We start from the raw sequence: 20,330 nt of genomic DNA, 5'->3' as shown, positions 1-20,330 counted from the left end.
CAATTATTGTTACATAATTAATTAGTTATCTCCGTTTCTTGCACCTTTTTCTGACTGATCAGGAGTTTAGATGGAGAAAATCAATCCCACAGTCTCTGTCTCTTCCTCATCTCAGTCTGGCCATAACTCACTTTCACATCGGTCAGACAGGCCCTGTAGCACAAATGCTGTCAGACCACATCAGCTCTAGCTCCATCAGCTTGCAACACGTAACATCCCTGCAACATCTGCGTCTTTATCTAAATCCTGAAATTTTCCATCTTTCTGGAGAAACTGTAATATTGTGCCTTTCTTCTGCTGTTCAAACCCCCTTTCTCCTCTTTCAACTTAAACTACACATTAGAGCCAATTACATTGTCTCTCTCTCTTTACAATGTAAGAGAAGTGCATCAGTTCATTTTACAACCACTTAGCAATTACATGTTCCCTCTATCTCCCTGCCTTTGCACCAGCACACCCCATTTCTAAATCCTCTATGCACACCACTGTTACTTACTGATGCCCTCCACCATTACTGGTTACATTTAATCTTATATAGCATTTGCGCACACACACACACACACACACACACACACACTTGAGAGAGACAGGCGTTGGCCATGAACAGATGAACTGAACAGACCACGATGTTCTCCTGCTTAATCTCTGAAAGGACAGTTAAGAAAGGGGCACCCTTCTCCCACACTCTCTCCCTCTTTCATTCATTTGTTCGTTTATCCGTGTCCATGCATCGTTCAGTCGGGAGGACCGGACAAAGCCGTTAATGGCATTCCCCTTCACGTTCACTTCCCCTCCTCCTCTCCTCCTATCTTCTTTCTCCCGTATTCATCTCTTGTTTTCCTCGCCTCCCATTTACTGGCAATTATTCTGACATGCACTTGTCCTCCTCTCCTCCTTTTTCTTCTTCCAGCATCAGCATTCATTGGCATTCCCTACTCTTTTGTCAGGTTATTTCATATTCCACAAAAAATACAAAAACACAATCTATGTACTCTGTCTTTCATGTTTTCTTTTTCATGTCCTAAATACACATCACACAAAAAAATGCACAATTTCTTCACTTAACTCAACCCACCGATTTCTTATCAGTGACCCAAATATCTATTTCATCTCACCATTTTCTAATTTATTTACAGGCTCTAATTACTCTTACAGAATATCAACATATGACAAAACTCTAACTCCTATCTCCAACATACAAACAGCCATGATTTACTGTATTTTCATCCTTTCATAGGTCGTACAGGCTCAACTTTCCCACAGGATTTAAGCCTGAATATCTTTATGATAAAATTTGACTTAACTACTCATAATAACCACATTGACAATTTCTGTATCAACTGAAAATTGACATTAAATTCTTGATGAAGATGATTCAAATGCAAGTATGTTCATCCAATCAGGTGTCGGAAGGGTTAATATTATCCAAGTTTCGAAGAGAGCTGTCAATCATTTCCAACAAATGATATGTTATTGTGTCTGCCTTTGCCAGACAACAATAAACGTACGAAAAATTGTGGATTAACTTGTCGTGCCTGCCTTAAGTTCCTACATCAATAACGGACTCTGTCTCTCACTGATGAGGGTGGAGAGATAATATATATTCTATCAACTGCACCATGTTTCTTTATGAATACACAGCTTTGATTGCCAACATCACAGATTGCAGACTTCCAAAGACAATTTCACTCCAAGACATATAACACTTGTGTATTATTTTTCAGCTACATGACTTGGAATATGAATTGCCAATTTCCTTGCTTGTATTAGCAGTCCTTTCCCTCCTCCTCCTCCTCCTCGTCCTCTCCTCGGTCTAGTCCAAAACATGCACTCATCATCCAATTTCCCCTCCCCTGCCAGTCTGTCTCCCTCCATTCCTTCCCTTCCTTCTCTGCCTATTTAACTACCATGGCAACAGGTGATGTGGAGGCTCTCATAGGACTATGTCTCACGGAGGATAACATGCATGTGCACGGACACACACAGACACATTGTGGTAGGACTTAAACAGCGAAACCATCCAAAGAGTAGAGCCAACAAGCTTGCACAGGGAGTGCAGAGCAGAAAGTCTGAAAGTGGGAATAAAAGAAACTAAGAGGCGTAGGAGAACGACTCCAATGAAATGACAGAGATGTAGATAGGAAGCCAAGAATGTGACAATGGTGTTGAATCAGATAGCACGCACACACGTCCTAACACCATACAAGCCACCTGTGCATATCCATCTGCTCAACGCCTATACGCTCTTTGAGAATGAAAACAAAATACACTATTTCTGGCACTTGATGCATACAAAAACCAAACAGTTTGACACTATACAATCTATTATTTTATAATAGATTATTTTAATAAAACTGGTTCATGGCCTATGCCTTTTTTATTTTATTTTTTTTACTGTGTAGCGTATGTCATCTCTGTCCACAGTAAAGACATTTAATGTTGATCAAAGAGGGGATGCATCAGACATGCATGTACAGAGTAGATTCAAGGTGAAATGTGCATACATCACTGACAGATTCTGGAAGTTGGACAGGAGGTTGGCAGACTTAGTTGGGTGAGTCACAGAGTGAGTGGGTGGGTGGAGCTGGAGTAGTGCATCCAAAGAGATGGAGCAGATTGGAAATGGGTGTACACAAGGAGTAGAGCTACTCACTGCCTGGCAACCAGTGAATTCTTTGCTCTATCTGTTATTCTGAACTGATTCAGTTTTTAAAAAAATGCACATAACAACAGATTTCCACTAGTTGATGGTACTGGTGATATACAAGTAACCATATTTTCTGAAATCAAAATGAAAGATGTCTCAGAGTCAAAAGGTTTGAACACAGTCCAGCTATTCTCAGCTGGCAATTATTTTACCTGTTTAAAACTCCTTGTGCTTTTTTGCAGTTATGTGGGAGATATTTTAGTGGAAAGGTGTGAGTGGCTCGATAAGTGTGCAATTAGTAGCACGAGAGCTTTTAACGCTGACGCTGTTCCTGATCTGCAGTATGCTGAAAATGTTCTTTCTGCCTTTTGTTGAGTGGCTTTGCGTGAGAAGGGGATCAATGGTGTGTGTGTGTGTGTTTGCATGTGTACGTTAGTGTGAAGTTAGGCTTAGCAGCGTGGGTTAAACATCTCCCTCTCTCACCAGACGTGCACGCACACACACAGTTCCAAGGCTGGGTCATGGGTTCAGATTAAGACCATAAGACATGGATAACCTATATTTATGTGTTGTATCAGAGCCGAACACTGCAGGGCTCTGTGCCAAATGAACAGTTAGATCACAGCACAAAACCCACAGAATCCATAATATTCATCACACAGATTCAGGGAGGGGTCAAAAGAGGGATACAGAGCAGGCCAGGTGACAGATTAATCGGATCGAGTATTACAGGGAATTCTCGATTCTGATTGGCTGGAAGGTGTGGACTAACTTTTAGTAACTGGAGACCTATGAAGTGTGTTTGATTGCAATTTCCAACTGTTAGTAAGTAGTCTAAAATCATCTGTATCAGTGCTGAGTCTTCAAAATCAGGACTTAATTCAGACTTGTGACCGAGTGCTGCACTAGAGAGCTTCAACACTGGTTAATACACACATATTTGTGTAAATATGGACATCCAGACCACTTGATGGTGGAAGGATTAAAGAGAGGGCTTTTAAATAAACATTTGATTTCTTACTTCCAAATTGCTCCAACCAAATCTTTGTGCAAACAACAGAGGGATAGAAAAATATAAAAAGAAGGGATAGAGATGAATTAAATCACTACACTGACTTCAGAGTGGAGGGGTAGATGGATGAACAGAATAAAAAATGGCTTTAGTGCCAATATAGACCAGAGTGCTTGAATGATGTGTCACTTGACACACAGTTGATATTGTAAGCAATGCTAGCAGACCTTGCAGTCCTGGTCCTATGCTGACAACATAATCGAAATTGAAAGTTAAAATGGTAGAACACAAGTATTTTTTCTTTTGTTGTTTGATCTGATGCAGTTACATTGGCAACATAATGACAAAGTATACAATTGTATATAGTCCTACACACTGAAAATAATATTAAGTTAGGGAATTCAAATGGCCTACACCACTATTTCATACAGTTTTAATGGAAATCAGCGTTATATTTACAGTGGGCTACAGGGCAGTATTTGAACAATGAAAAGTCTCTTGAGTCTTTCCTCAAATCTCTCTTTAGTGAGCATTGTGAGGCTGGATAAGCAGTAGTGGCAGCTATGCTGATGGGAACGGCCTGCCAAAAAACAGCACCAGGCAGTGCCTTTGTTCTGAGCATAAATAAATGATTGCTTTATTTGGGCTAGCAGCCTCAATAGACTCCATCAGAATAAGCAGGATAATCAAGAGTTCAGCAGAAAAAAAAGGAACTTTAAAACTGAATGAGGACCTGTCTGTCTCCGCCACATAGAATAGGGTAAGCCTCTTCAGATGCACTGAACAGCGTGAACACACACACATGCACACACACACACACATCCACACACTGCACAACCAAGCAATGACACACTCACAAAAACACACCTCTATAAAACCTAATTCTCTCTTTCGTATTCACACACAAAGAAAAAAAAACAGACCACACTTACACACAATAACCCCCGAACTCTCCAGACTTGGCACACACACGTTCTCTGTTGTGGGGACCCGGTGGCCTCAGGGTGGCCCTTCTTAGACAGAGGAGTCTTATTTTGAAGGACAGGACCCCATGTCGAGAGAAACACAAACACTGGAGACAGTAGGGTCTGAAGACTTTACACAACCTGTCACCTTGTCAGTGTTTCCCTTTGTATCTTTGAGATTCAGTCTCTGCTCTACCGCTCTCTTTGTCCTTCCTGTTTATTTTGTAACGACCGCGGTTAGAAAACTCAAATACCAGTAAAACTAACATTCAATCACATTTTCTCAGTACCCATTTTCTTGAGGTGGTGGAACACAAAGAGGGGATATGAAATATTCTTAAATGTCTTTTCACCAAATGCCTATCATCATATTTCATTAAATTAATTTCCTCTGCCACAGAGGGTCTGTTGTTGCTACTGACCGTTGATTTGATTGTTTGAGTGTCAGCAGGTTTACACAATTCTGAGCCTATTTCCACAAAACTTGGAAGGACGAGACATGGACCAAGAAAGAACCCATTACAGTTGGAACTGTCAGGTTTCTCTATAAATTTAAGGTCTTGACCTTATTATGTTATGATTTGGCATTAAAAATTTAACTGAATTGAATACCTTTTATTGAAGTTCATTCATGTTTTGCCATGGATTTTGCACTGTGTAGCCTTCTTTAGACAAGTGCTATACAAATAAAGTTATATTATTACATTTTAGGGTGGATCTGGATTTTTTTACTCTTTCTTTAACATTGCGATATAGGGTGTTTTTGGACATTTTTGACCATTTTGCCCCGGGAGTAATTAATGGATCTTGATGAAAAGGCATATTTACAATGTTTTTTAACAAAGGTTTATGATCCTCTATAGTTCATGACTGCAGTAATAGATCTGCATAATAACACAGCCAAGAAAAGGAAATAAAATAATATTATGCAAATCTTGAAAGGAAATTTTAAGAGCCGATTAAGTTTCAGGCTCCCTGAAGTGACAACTCCCACTGTGAGCCATTTTTAAAATAAGGTATTTTTTTCTCCCCACCAAAAACCCACTATTACTAAAAAAAAAACGTTTTTGAAAAAATGTGCTTTAAACTGTCAATAATTTCAGTTGAGTATCATTTTCTTCTAATTTACTACATTAGCATCACATTACTGTCAAATTGCTACTTGAATGTGAACCCAGAGCTCTGCTGAATGAAGGGTGAATGCCTGAATGTGTTTACATGCACTTAAGTGGTGAGGTTACTGCCAGCATTCTGCAGTAACTTAATTTCTTCAATGTACATGAAGAACACCCTGGTTCCATTTCTCAAGGTAAAACATTAAGAGAAACCCAGTGAATAGCTCTTTCTGTTGGGGACACTGGTAGAATGAAAGAAAACACATTTACATGTAGCAGTGGATCCTTAATAATTCAACACTCACTTTAAAAATAAATAAATCTAAATTAGCTGGTTTCCATGGAAGAACAGGAGACTGTAAATGTCAGGCACATGCACACAGTAAGAAGACCTGTTGAAGCTATTTGTAGAGCCTGCTGCATCAGTCTGAGTCCTTCATTAGCAAAGAGAGAAAAAAAGATCTCCTTAAGATGCGATACACTTCATGTCCACGTTGCTTTAAAAACTTGATTCAGTAAATGTAATGACCACACAGGTGAATGTATTTTTGAATTTTGAAAATGTACTTATTAATTTTGTGCCCAAATTTGATTTCTCAAATAACCTTCCTTTGTGGTGTGTGTGTAAATATAGTGACTGACGGCTGTAGATTAATTCGAGCAGAGCCAGGGTTGCTGTCTATTTGCTTTACAAACACTGAGCTCTATTGTGCCCAAAACCCCCAAGTCTTTCACTCTTTATTAGACCAGGGGCTCTCTAACCGCTTTCACTCAGCATCCAAACAACAAAGATTCTGTCAGAGTTATCCAGAAAAACCCAATGAGGTATAATGAATGCAAAGAGTACTCAGGAAGTATTCTCTAGAGACAGGGTTTCCCAAACTTTTCAGGCTCTGACCACCAAAATAACAGTCAGTGACTTAGGAACCCCATTATCACACAAGTCTTTTGATATGAGTAAGTTAAGAAATTCCCTTTGTGCGCATGGGAATTGTATCCTATGATGTTATAAATTAACCTGCTGCAACCTCATGTGGGAAAATCACAAGGTTGATGAAAACATTTAAATTGCATGATTTGATCTTTATAAATTAAACTATTTTTTTATAATAATTCTGGCAAAAATATGTTATTCTTAATTAGTTTCGAATTTGATTTATGGAAATCATTTTATGAGCTTTATTTTCAGCTTCCTGATGCAGATCCACACCAAGATATAATGGGTTCTTCCCTGACCCATACCACATCCTTCCACCAAGTTTCGTGGTAATCCCCCCAGTAGTTTTTGCGTAATCTTGCTGGGGTGAAAACACAACCTCCGTGCTTAGAGAACCGAAGTCTCAGCAAGTTACCAACAGCTTTTTGACATTGCAAGCTTAACATACAGCAAAACTCTTGTATTTTTAAGTCAGTAAGAGAATATACGCTGTTTTTACAAAATGAAATTCTAAAATGCAGAATGTTTTTTTTAAACTGACTTCGAAGGATGTAAACCCATTCTCTCTAGTTTTGATATTTCTGTCTTAATTATTTAAATAACTGAATTAAATGTATGTAACAACAGAGGAAATCCCAAAGATATCCAGTTAATGACTGTTCATGAGAAATAATTCCCTCTATCTCACTTTAATTACACCAAAATGAGGAAGACAACTATCTACCTAATGATTCAAGGGGGAAAGTCCCTGACCAAGCAGACATCTGGGCTCCAGAGACCTCAGGCATGGCAACGCTCACATGATGAGTGCCAATTCATTTATTTTCAGCCATGACAGAGTGGCTGGTATTGTTTTCACCTTTTGTGTGTGAGTGTGTGTGTGTGTGTGTGTGAGTGTGTGTGTGCTCAAGGCAAAATGTGGTCCTGAGACACATATTGTTGCAGTAACTATCACTGAGGTGGTCTTGAGTTCTTAAGCAGGAGTTTTTTTGTGTTTAATTGCCTGTGGACAGATGGACCCACTGTGATAACATCATAACATGAAACATACAAAACTAAACTCATATCACAAACTGTGTAATTATATTAAACATAATTAATAGTATCTTATATGTCAAGCAAGTTCCACAAAACATACTGACAGTCAGTGTCAAGGAAGCATTATGTTTTATGTAATTCTAATATTATATATAAGATAACGAGAAGAATATGTTATTGGAGGAAAAAATGTTTTCGTACATTGTGCTTTTATGGGGAAAACCTAGACTTGGAGCATTATGTGCATGCCATGTGATCAATTTCCATCTCTTAGTGAAGACACACAATCCTGATGATGTCATGCGTCTAAATCTCTGTGTCTAACATAGACCTCGACTAATGTCACAACCTGCAGCACATCCTCTGGGAACCATAACACGCTGTGGCAGCTGGACAGCACAGGCATATGGCCTTTGTCTGATGTCCTAAGTAACATGCAGTCACAAAAGCATGCAAACATGCAAGCACACAGACACACACAGAAAAATAATGTTCCCAAGTAAATCATTACACCATTTAAACACTCTCCTTAATGAAAGCAATTTCCCTCATCTTCCACTTCCCCTCTAATGTTTCATACTGTCTCACCCTCTTCGCTAAGGTTTAATTGACTATTACGGCAGATGGGGTGGAGGTTGCTCTATGGGAATCAATGTCTTCATTGTGGAACTGAGAGAGAGATTAGCAGTTAGTTAGCAGTAGAGAGAGATGACAGCTGGCACCGTTAACCTCTCCTGTCACTCTCACTCTCTCACTCTCTCAAACACACTCACACACAGCCACAGGAAATACAAGTATAGAGTCAGTCTGTAGCCTAACTCAGCAATTACAAAAAAAGAAGTAAAAAAAGATCTATACCTGAAACCTGTCACTCAAACATTGAATGAATGAGGCCTCAAATGTTAATCATCTACAAACACTCGAGGATATTCCATTTTTGGCTGAGCTTGACATCTAAAGGGAAGAAGGAGAAAAGGCAATATTTCCAGTGTCAGTCAAGGCTTAGGATTCACCAAGGTCTTATCACCACAATAGAAAAAAAAATTCAATTAAGGGCTTGAATGTGTCTCAAGCTATGACTGGAAAACAAACCACAACGAAATGTCAGCATCATGACTAGAAGAATCAATCTACTATGGGAGAAAGACAAGAAAGCTTTGCCAGTGAGGCAGAGCAAATATTCATCGTGTGATATGACCTAAAAACAACAGCTGCCGACAACGGCTCCAGTTTAGTTAAGGAATGCAATACTTCATGCTGATCTGGCAGCAGTTGTTTTTTTTATATATATATCTTTGCTACAACAAGTAAAACACCCAAATGTATGTTTCTGAATCACTCATCATCTCAACTGTCCCTTTGTGAGGAGCTTCTGTACTTGAACAAAAGCCATACTCCACTGTAGGGCATATTTTAAATTAGATCTGGCTTCAGAGGCCTCATCTTTATGAAGAAAAAGCTTCTGAGTGTGAGCAAGGATTTTAGCTTTAATCTTGTAAAACTAACCAAACACTAAAGTTGTTGGTCAGAAACAATTGTCACAAATTTTCTCAACAAATCCATTTAGATTTCACCAAACCACAATAAAACCAGAATAGCACTCAGTTGAGTGCACACCACCACCAAGGCCCAACAGTCCCCTCGATTTAAATCATATCAACAGATATATCAGTCCCTTAAATATGAGTTTTTTTCCATCAAGATCTCTTTATCATTTTTTTAAAAAACAACAACAAATGGAGAGGGGTGAAAACATTCTTTATATGGACACGTATAGAAATCTGCAGAATTAACTAGAAATGGTGTTTTCCTGCTTGAAATCAATGATTTTGAATTTCACATTTCCCATTGATAGTTTTTTACTGCAACATGCAACAGAAATATCAGCTTCAATCAAATGTAAATATTTTATATTATCTATACATGACAATAACCTTGTAGATGTTAATTACTAAAGCACGACGTGAAGGAAAATGTGGAATCCTTGCAAAAAATGAGTTTTTTAGCCCAGTAACAGATTCACTTGAACACTCATACCTAGATTTGCATGCATGTCTCTGTACACACACACACAAGTTGGTATTATGCAGCCAGTGTCCCATGAGAGATATTATTACATTTCCACCAGGGTTCCCACCAGGACTTCCATGCCTGGTCAAAGCAGACCAGAGCAGGAACACTAACAGGGCTCATGTTGCTACACAACCATCTTCAGAAAGCTGTCTCTTCCATGACTGGAGGGACTGAGGGTGTCGGTTACTTAGTTCCTTCTTATTCTGGGTCAAATCAAGTTCAACAACAGATGCTTCTCACAATCCCTGACACAGCGTGTTTTGACATGACACTGGGGAATTGACTTGATTTAAACATTTGCATGGTTCTTAATGTGCCGAGTGAATGCTATAACAAAAGGATTGTCAGCACCTTGGAAAACACACTGAGCAGATTCAAAATGTGTGGCTGTCTATTCGAAATAAAGCTGTTGAACTGTTAAAGCTGCAGCTTCATCCACTATTCTCTAAAGGGAGAAAAACGAGGATCTGACACTTGTGATCTTGACAGTCTCCTGCACTGCAAAATGTTAAAAACCCTGTTCTGTGATTAAATATTCATGTAACAGCACATCAAATTTTGGCTTGATCTTTCAGCTGATGTTCACCTAACATGGGAAAACATTAACATTTAACGAAATATAAAAATCTTTTGAGATTAAACACGCAAAGTGCACAGGGAACAGTGGCCTTGTCAAAATCCATCTGCTCTTCAACAGGGGTAATATAATATGCCAACTTAGAAACAGCTGGGGGCAGATTTATTTCATCGGATATTTGTTATCCTTCTGTGTTCTTCAAACCATCAGCACAGTTGTATGGTAGCCAAAACATGGCTCAAACTATGCCAGTCTGTATGTTTAGTGGGATGGAAATCCATAGACATTTGAATGGATGAAGACACAGGTAGTTATGTGTTAAAATAAAGGTCTGGATATTGAATTATCTCAACCTGACTTGGCCTCTAAAACAGGCTGGGCCTTGCCTGTACGGATCTTGTCTTTGTGTTTAATCTTTGTTGAAAAAAAAAAAACGGTTCTTCTTTTACAGATCCAAAATTACTAGGTAGCCCTACAGTAGTTTAATAAAACGAACACACCCAAACGTGTCCAGATCCCATAGACAGTACTGACAAATACTTAACTGCAAACAGGTAATTACGTCTCGTTATTGAGCAACACCTTGCTCCGAGCACTCCCTCCCTATCTGGGGAGTAACAAAGGAGTAGGAAAAAGAGGTAACATGATATAGATGGATAGTGTGTGTCTAGTACTGCACTCAGACTGTGTGTAACACTGCAATTTTACTCTTCTGTTCCTTAAAACCAATGCTTATGGAATTATCAGTTACACCTCATTGCAATTTATATTTTTCTGCAACTGCTGCTTCTAAGCTTGCACCTTCTGTCTTATCAGATACTGTTCCCTTTTAATAAAAACTCATGAGTGCGTGAATGAGTGAGTCCATGCATTCATCTAAGTCTGCATGAGCAGTAACGTGCACTGCGGAGATGGAGCTGTAACATGAGGAGGCTACACTGACTGTCACCTTTTTCTCGGGTGTTTCACTGCTCCTGTCAACTCTTTGATATTCCATGCGTAAAAAGCCCCTTCACGACAAGCGTGCCTCCATGTATCCAATTTGTTCTTGATGTAAAAAAAAAAAAAAGCATTGTGAGATTCATTTGGATCTGTGCAAGCCATTTCTGTAATCTGAGGACAAAGGATATGGGTAATTTGTTGGTTGACAGGGTGTAGTGTGTTATGTTTGCAGGGGATGTAATAAAATACACTCAAATTACAAAACTGCTTTGACTCAGTACATTCAAATCACTAATCTGCCTGAGGTGCTTTTAGTTATGATATATAAATAACAAGAGTACAACATCTTTTGACCTTAGGCTACAATATTTTTTTTGAATTTTACATGTCAGATACAACCGTTTCTGAGCTACACTCGTCTCTGACATGGTCTGTTTACACTGAGGTTCTTTTGTCCTCAGCAGGTGTGACACTACAATGTGAAACAGCAGGCGGTCGCTTTGTGGCTGTTTCAATTACTTTTTGTCACAAAGAAATATGTCCATTTGGTAAATAGTAAATGAACGTTTGATTCCTCTCAAAATGTTAAAATGCACCACAATATAGTTTCCTGCTTCAATGTGTTTTATGAGCACCGTGTCATCTTAGAAGCCGCTATCAAATGTCCCCATGTGCTGTGACACTGATACATGCAGCATGCACTGCCTGAATGACACACACACAAACAACCTACCTCCATGGCTAGAGCGGCTGTCTGCTGGTCATAGTGGTTCAGTAGATTGGGCATAAAGGTGGTGTTGTAAGGCAGATCCTGGCACATTCTCAGTCTGATGGGCTCACAGCTGAACTCACTGTGGCTCTCTATAGACTCCATTTGAATGGACAGAGCGGGTGTAACCAGGGAGAGGTGTAGTAAGACCATAGAGATGAGGGGGAAAGAGAAACAGACAGATACTCGCTGTCTGCAGTAGACTGCTGTCGTTTCTGAAAACCAGTCTTTCACACATCCTCTTCCAACTTGCGTCTTAATGTCCGACATTTTTCCACGGTGGCTCATACTGATGACTTCCTCACCCCCCAGAATGCCACTGGATGGCCTCGAAGACATGCTGAAATTATTTCTAAAGTTCCTTAACATGAGAAGCAGAGTCCATATTTAGGGGATCAGCACTGGAGGTGGGTACACTCGGAAAATAGACCCCCAACATCACACGTGGCAGAGTATAAGTTCATCTGTAGCCCATGGATGAATTGCAGTATTTTTGTAAAGCGTCTCAAAAGATTTTTTATTTCTAAGTCAAAAATAACATGATGTCTCTCAATTTCCCGGGGCTCCCACAGTCAAACACAGATTCCTCTTGTTCCATCCCCAATGGGAGCATGTCCCTGGAATAACAGACGTCTGCCTCTTCCTTCCTCACTCTCGCTGTCTGAAGTAATATTTTGCGATCCGCAGTCCACAATGTGTCACCATCCTCCACAGGAGCTTGTTGATTCCTCTGCAAGTCCCAAAATGCTGCTTCTCCACATGCAGTTGCAACACTGGATAGGATTTATCAAGCAGGTCCTGCAGGTTTAAAAAAAAAAAAAAGAAGACACAAAGCCAGATGGTCAAACAAGCAGAGAGAGAGAGAGAGAGAGAGAGAGAGAGAGAGAGAGAGAGAGAGAGAGAGAGAGAGAGAGAGAGAGAGAGAGAGAGAGAGGGCTCAGAGTAAAGTTGCAGTGTATCAGGTGTGGACTCTGATCTGCCACACCCTGGTTGCTACACAGATTCAAACATCTGATGATGGTCACTGAAACATCGACTGGTACACATGTGCGAGTCTAAAAACGGCGCAGTGTCACGTTCTCCTCGCGCGTTCACCCTCAGTGTCTCTCTGCTGCAGACTCATGAAGACACGTTCAAACAAACCACGACGACCAGCGCCTGTTTGAAGAGGCGGCCGCTGCACCTGCGGAGGACCGGACACTCCCCCGCTCTCGTGTGTGTGTGTGAGGTTGGCCGGGCAACAGTCGCGCTCCCCCGCGATGTTTCACACTCCAGGGCTCGGTGTCTGTGCGGTTCACTGTACACAACTAACTTCAGCCAGGAATAAAAGCTCGGCTAATACAACATGGCGGTTGAAATAAACAAATGCGGGGAGCTCTGTTATGAAGTTTGAACTTGCACCTGCGTCAAACTGGCCCATTGCACGCGCTCTACCCTGATAGCGAGTTAGCTAGCGTTAACGTTACCGAGAACCGATATCGATCCAAGCGAGCGGCTCGTAACCCGGTGCTCGGTCAATGTGAACGTCCTCACTGTTCAGTCAGAGGATAAACCACGAGCAGCTCTGGAAGCACGAACCTTTCAAACGTGGGCGTCCTCGCGGCACCGAGGACACAACCACACACGGTGACAAGCCGGGGGGGTCACCGCGGAGAGAGCGCATCAATCCTGAGGAGCTGCGTGTTTGTCACCGCAGCGTCTCCAGCGCCGCGTCGCCCAGTTCGTGCACATGATCCAGAGTCTGACTGGCTCTCCCGCAAAACGGATGAAATGAACGAATCGCGCACTTCCTCCGTGACATTACATTTCTAAACAGCTCACCTGGTTTAAAGAGCAGCGGGCGGTTGGGGCGCTCCTCCGCCGGCTCCGCTCACTGCAGCACCGCGCTGCTCCTGCTGCTGCTCCTCCTGCTGCTCCTCGGTTTGCAGCTGGTTCCCTGCAGCGTGCAGACCACACATCGTGACCGCGGATTCAGCGTGGCCGCGCAGAGACGCTACAAAACGGTCCCCAGTGGACGTGTTGCATGGACACACTGCGTGCACGACAGTATTAAAACACACTTAAAGTGCGGGCTTGTTGGCTAGATAAATATGCATATTGTGTGTTTAATCTTAATAAAGACAGAATGGACAGATCGGAGATGCTTTTAATGATGCTCTGCAGTTTGCTGTCATTAGTGGACACAAAGCTTCAGCAGCAATGCAAGCTGTGTATGTCTGTGTTTTTAATTTTATTCCACTGGTTTAAGGTCCTGATTTGAAGAGGAATTGTTTGTGAATATCGATGCATCCACCTTCATTTGACATTCAAATGTGTTCTACCGTGTTAATGCATTAAATGGTGCGTATGTGACTACAGTGTATTTATGTGTACTTCAATCCTTTTATGGCTCCAGAGCCAGCAGGGGTTCATGCATCATTCTCAAGGTCACATAAAAGCCATTTTGTGGGTTAAATGGGATCTAACCTGGGATGCACACATGACACAAGAGTGTGTGAAGAAGCACCAGACACAACATAGATTGTGGAAACAGAAGGCCTGGAGATACTAACTCACTCACTCACTCACTTGGGGTGCTCAGTGGAGGGACTACTAAATGAACAATATAGGCCTCCATCCGTTTTTAAAAAGCAACGTTCAATCAACGTTGCAAAATACACGATTTGAGAGTCTACAGCTTCACTGAATCAAGGAGAAAGATGAGTAACTGCACAGTGTTTGTCCTAAGAGCTTGAATTTACCTTGTTTTGAAACAAACAATAGAACCAGAAAAGGTTTTGGATTATCCATTTAACCACAATGATTAATATAATAAAGTGATTACTGAATTTTATTTGGTCCAAATCCATTAAATTCATTACAGATTTACCACAGAGAGATGGAGACAGTCGAGGGAAAGGGTTCAATCTTCATTACCTTTATTTCAAGAAAATAACACAATCTCAGGGATAGTGTATGTAATAATGAAAACCATTTTCTAAATAAATGATTTGATAATCGTTTGATCATTTAAGAAAAAAAATGCACTTAATACCAAAATGATAAAAACGGACCTTCATTGAATATTATGTCAAATTACTTCTGTCCTAAGACGCATCTTACCTTATATTCATCCTGTGACTTCAAATAGAATTATTATTTTTAAGAGTGACATCACAGTCATGCCAAATGAAACAGCCACACAGACATGTTGTGATGATATCACACGACACTATGTCAATATTTATCCCTTACAGCCTCAGGATTAGTGCTGCGTGCTATGATTCCCTTCCACACGATTGAGCACGGCACTAGATTAACTGTTTCATGGCTGATCTGATCTGATCCTCTCTGTAGTTGGGTTGTGGGGGGGGGGCTAGGGCTGCTGGCCCACATACTGGTAAAACCTCTTAATATGACCCTACTTGACATTAAACCCACAATGTATAATGTACAGAGGCGCTCAGTCCATAAACATCTAAGCTGCAGTTTTGATCTTTTTAAGAACATCCTCTTAATACCCCCACCACACTGCTTTTTAACAATCTCAACTGTCTGTGATGAGACCTATGGTGACTCTGGGGTCTGTATTTGCAAATTCTGACCATAGTTCTCAATTGTTTGATCACTTGATCACTGCATGTGTCTTAGTTGAGTTAACAACTACAAAATAAAACATTTACATTTTTTACATTTTGCTTCATGCCCCTGTGGATTAGAAACCCTAACATATTGTTTAAAAAAATGGTGAAATGTAATAATTCTAGCACCAAGCTCACAAATAATGTTTTCAGATAAACGTTAAGAATGAAAAAGTACAAAAAAACAAACAAACATGAAATGTAGTACAGTGGCTGTGTCTGTGATATGTTCATCAGCCACAGTGGATGCTAATGAACATTTCTGAAAACTGGATTTGTCTAATAATATAAACTAAAAGCCTGTTTAATTCAGTTTGAAGATAAAAGCTGTATTAAAGATAATTTGGTATTTTAATGCATCACACACTTTACATGACATAACTTAACATAACAGTTAGCTCCACTGAAGAGGTTATGTGTTCCTCTGCATTTGTTTGTCTATCTGTCTGTGTGTTAGCAAAACTACGCAAGTCTACTGGACGGATCACCACGTAAGTAAGTGGGACTATGCAATATGGGTCAAGAAGAAAGTAATGCAATTTTGGTGCAGATCCAGACAGGAAGGAAGATCCAGGGATTTTTCTTCACTTTCTTCAACATAAGATTTCAAAAATGTTTGTTGATCTCTCAGAAAAATAATGAACGATTCTTGATGTAAATAATCAGACAGGTTAAGGGGAGTAATATTAATGAGTGTGTGCAATTTGGTGCTGATCCAAATAAAAATCAGCATCTAGTGAATTTAAAAGTGGTTTCATAAAGGGACTGTTGGGCCTCCTTGGCATTGGTATGCACTCTCCTAGGGCCATGTAAATTTGTTATTTGTGAATATATTTAGACAAACGTTGAAGAGTATTATTATAGCTCAGGTAAAAGAAAATATATAATCTGGGTGAAACAGTTAAAATATAATACACACACTTAAAAACAAAAGATAAGAGATTTTGCTGCAATGTGAAAATTAGTTAATACAAACTGAAATAATCCTGAACTCAGCTTAAATATTAATACTTTTGCAAAAATGAAATTGGACTTTCTTCATGAACAAAGCTTACAGACTATAATATTATATTAATAGTATTATATAATATATCTAATATATATTTTATGCTTCGTATAAAAAGACATGCTTGGCTTAACATACCTGGTAGTGCAAAACAGCCAAGGTGGGATACTGATAAGACTGAAAAGATTATTGATTTCATACTGTAGCTTCTACACTGAATCTACACTTTGGAATGCACCTGCTAAACATACAGATGTGGGTTTTTTATGTGGAACTGTAAATTTATTTATAACTTTCATTCATTAAGTTTCATCAGGCACATATGGATGAAATCGGCTGCCTTCTCACAGCTGTACATAGAAGGTAAACAGTTTGGTTTATATATATGGTCGTGGTTAACCACCTGGGAATCAGGGTGAAGCTTCATGACACCACAAAGCAAGAACCAGACTGATTCCACCGCTGCTCCACAGTGACACTCACCCAGCTGAATGCAGGGCAAAATGCACTAGTCTTAATATCAGTGCAATGATGGCGTTTGGGTTATGGCTGTGCTTGCCTTCATGGAGTTATATCCTTCCTGCATGGTTTTTGTTCAGTTAGGCATCAGGGTTGAGGCGCTGTCCAATCAGACGTTGGCTGTGTGGAGAGCACTCAGCCTCTTCCTCCAACTGGAAAAGAGAATGACGGGACGAAGAATGAATTGAGTGCGTTTGTATTTTCCTTTGGCCTACAGAGACTGATCAGGTGGGACAATCTGTGGACAATTGTATGCGTGTGTTTGACTGTGACGAAGTGTGTGCATGTCTTAATCAAACAGACATTCAGACACACACCACAGGTAAATCCCTCCAGTATATCCTCACCCCCACACAGAGACACACCTGCTCTTTGATGTAGCTGTTCCCACAGGGTGCCAGCCCCCTGAGAGCCAGTCCAACGATGAAGCACCAGAGAGACAGTCCGAACTCAACCGCTGACAGGACAGCACACGGAACCCACAATGCCAGGGTGGTGTCCTACGAGACAGAAAGTTATGGAGACACGGAAAATAAAGAAATACATATAAAAAATAATACTACAATGTTGAGCACTTGCGGCTTTAACTATAAAAAACATAGACTATATATAAAGATGAACGATGCGTCTCCACTTCCTCCAACTATCCAGAAATGAAGTCAGAATATCCTTCAAATATATTTGGATCCAGACGATAAATGCGCTCGACCACTTATGAGTCAATCATGAAATTTCACCCTCCTTTTATAGCATCAAATAACTAATTAATACCAAACGTACCGGAAAAATGAACACTTGAACAAGTGTATAACAAGTGTAAACGTCAGTATAATAAAAACTTCCTAAATTACAGACACCATCTTTGAGAAAAATGTATTTGACTTGTACTTCATGTCCCATTCACTAACATGGATGAGGCGAGGTTTATGACCTAAACAGCAGCCAGCCAACTAGTGGCGGTGGAAACCCTCTGACATTACATGTGGGGAGCGGTCATGTCCATCTTTATAAACAGTCTATGGTAAAAACTAAGGGGAAAAGCAGAAGGATCGAGGAAGGTAGAACTTTTTAAATAGAGGAAAATGGAAAAGGAAAGTTTACACTCACATAAATTCGTGTTGTGTCAAAAGGGCACTGGGCACTGACTGGTGACCGAGCGTTGATGGGCACCTGTGTGTCGTTACACCCCAGCATCAAACCTTGACCACCGTGGGCAACAGTGATACCAATTGCAAGGAGGAGACCTGTGCAGCACGCTGCTGAGAGCAGGGCGTTCAGGAATGACACAATCATAAGTCCTATTTGCTGGAGACACAGAGACGACATCATGTATAAAGAGAAGAAGAGATTCAGGGGATGAGTGACTGAAGTGATCAGACCAGTTGTTGAGAATAAATCTAATTCTTACCAGCTTTATCACATGGATGTTTCTTGACACCACAATGGCAATAATTCCACTGGTAATGCTCTGTAATTTGAAATGACGACATGAGGTGTATTTCACAGAAACATGACATCATTATCATCAACAACAACTGGCAGTTTATCTGAAACCTCAGTGTAATGACGCCTGCCCTAAAGCGACTGGTTTGAAAAACCAGCTCCTTATTAATGGGCAAGTTTAGTCTTGATTGCTGACAGAGATTCACAGCACTTTAACAGAAGAGCAAATCATCTGTGAAAGCTGAGTTTACACTTGTAGCTCTGAGTCACTGACATGAATGACGACGCAACATTAGTTTATTGGATGAATCATCAATTTCAAAGTAAAATATGGAATAATTTTTGTTTGTCTTTTGAAAGTTCTATAAACCTGAGGTTCCTCAGTTTCTTCACCTAATCTGCTCAGAGGATTTGGCAGGAATATCATCCACTCACCAGCAGGCCAGAGGTGACAGAGACGATGTTGGCTACAGTGTATTCAGTAGAGATTTGCTGACTGGGTTTGGAAATGTGGCGGAGGACATTGCCATGGACAATGGCTCCGAGGATGAAGTTAATGTGGCCGACCAGGATGAGAGTTAATCCCTTCTTCATCAGCCTCCTTGGCCCTTTGTCCTTATCTTGAAGACAGACATACAGCACAATATACTATTAACGCACTTCATAGAAAAATAGTGCGACAGCTTGAAACAGGAAGTATGGAAGAGCCCACTCCTTCATTCCGTGTTGTGGACCAACTGATTTGTGGATGATAGGTAACATAATTCAACTTTTTAAAAAGTTTAAAAAGTCTGATAAAGATATATTGGCAAATTCTTTTGGACATAAACAATCTTTGTCAATATAAAAAATAAATGTGACCAAGACACAAACTAAGCTGATCATTTTACAAGTTAATACATTGACTAGTCAGTATCCTGCGGAGGAAAACCTGCAATATGAATATTATTTCTAAAGTACCTCAAACCAAACATGACATGTATACATTACAAATTATTGTTACTTATTGGCTGACATAAGGCAAATTAATATCAGCTATTTGATCCATCTAGCTTTATACTGTGAGTTGAAGTGTATAAGAAGATACATTCACATCAGCTGATATACTTCATGTATACTTTGATATTGATAAATTTTCTTTTTTGAAGGCCTTGGTTTCGGATTAACGTTTTATTCTGGTGGTAAGCGGTTGTCATGATTGAAGCGCGGACACACACGAGCAACAGATTCATTTACACACAGGAGCTTGTTGTGAGGGATTCACAGAGATGAGGAGGTAGTGTCCACATGAACGATCTGAGTTAGCAGCTCTTAAAACATGTCACACATTCAAAGTGTTCAAAGTGAAACCGTGTCGGGCCACCAGCAGGCCTGTGGTCAGATAGACACACGGAGGGAGAAGCACTGAGCTGCGCCATTACTGACCGAGGAGCAGCACCGGGAAACTCACACTCACCGAACGTGCACATCTCTGCGCTGCGCCAGATGTTTCCCGTCAATCAAAGCAAGATCTGCAAATTAAGAGCAACTCCACCGACACAAACACACACCAACACACACAGAGACAGAGAGAGAGGAGTCCACGGACTGTGTCCACGGACCGTGTCCACTTCCTGTATGACGTCACTAATCTCACCTGTGAATTACCTGCAGCTCGCTGGACGCTG

At 40.4% G+C, this 20,330-nt stretch overlaps 2 protein-coding genes across 5 annotated transcripts in view; both read right to left on the bottom strand.

The window, feature by feature from the left end:
* LOC109624973 (frizzled-3-like) overlaps positions 1-14,094 on the bottom strand; it is a 28,875-nt gene extending 14,781 nt beyond the window's left edge. The window contains exons 1-2 of one of the 3 annotated variants that reach the window (XM_069522197.1): positions 13,897-14,094; positions 12,040-12,873 (exon numbers count right to left, since the gene is read on the bottom strand). In XM_069522197.1, coding sequence (XP_069378298.1) covers positions 12,040-12,444 — 405 coding nt within the window. In that variant the 5' untranslated portion in view covers positions 12,445-12,873; positions 13,897-14,094. Of the gene's footprint in view, positions 1-12,039; positions 12,874-13,653; positions 13,847-13,896 lie in introns of those variants that run through there. The other 2 variants (XM_020079919.2, XM_020079918.2) reach the window with 2 other exon arrangements.
* An 881-nt stretch (positions 14,095-14,975) lies between these two features.
* Positions 14,976-20,313, bottom strand: krtcap3 (keratinocyte associated protein 3). Of its 2 annotated transcripts, none has more exons than XM_020079920.2 (6): positions 20,120-20,313; positions 19,099-19,283; positions 18,629-18,688; positions 18,328-18,525; positions 17,586-17,720; positions 14,976-17,372 (listed from the first exon to the last, which is right to left on the bottom strand). In XM_020079920.2, exons 1-6 carry the CDS (start codon positions 20,130-20,132, stop codon positions 17,301-17,303), a joined length of 663 nt encoding a protein of 220 aa, XP_019935479.1. In that variant the 5' UTR covers positions 20,133-20,313; the 3' UTR covers positions 14,976-17,300. The 2 variants fall into 2 exon arrangements, with proteins under 2 accessions (XP_019935479.1, XP_069378314.1); XM_069522213.1 differs by having other exon boundaries at positions 20,114-20,292.
* Positions 20,314-20,330: the final 17 nt, after the last annotated feature.

The sequence above is a fragment of the Paralichthys olivaceus genome, chromosome 1, assembly GCF_024713975.1.
Source record: "Paralichthys olivaceus isolate ysfri-2021 chromosome 1, ASM2471397v2, whole genome shotgun sequence".
Taxonomy (NCBI): Eukaryota; Metazoa; Chordata; class Actinopteri; order Pleuronectiformes; family Paralichthyidae; genus Paralichthys; species Paralichthys olivaceus.
This window is presented reverse-complemented; position numbering and strand designations above follow the sequence as displayed.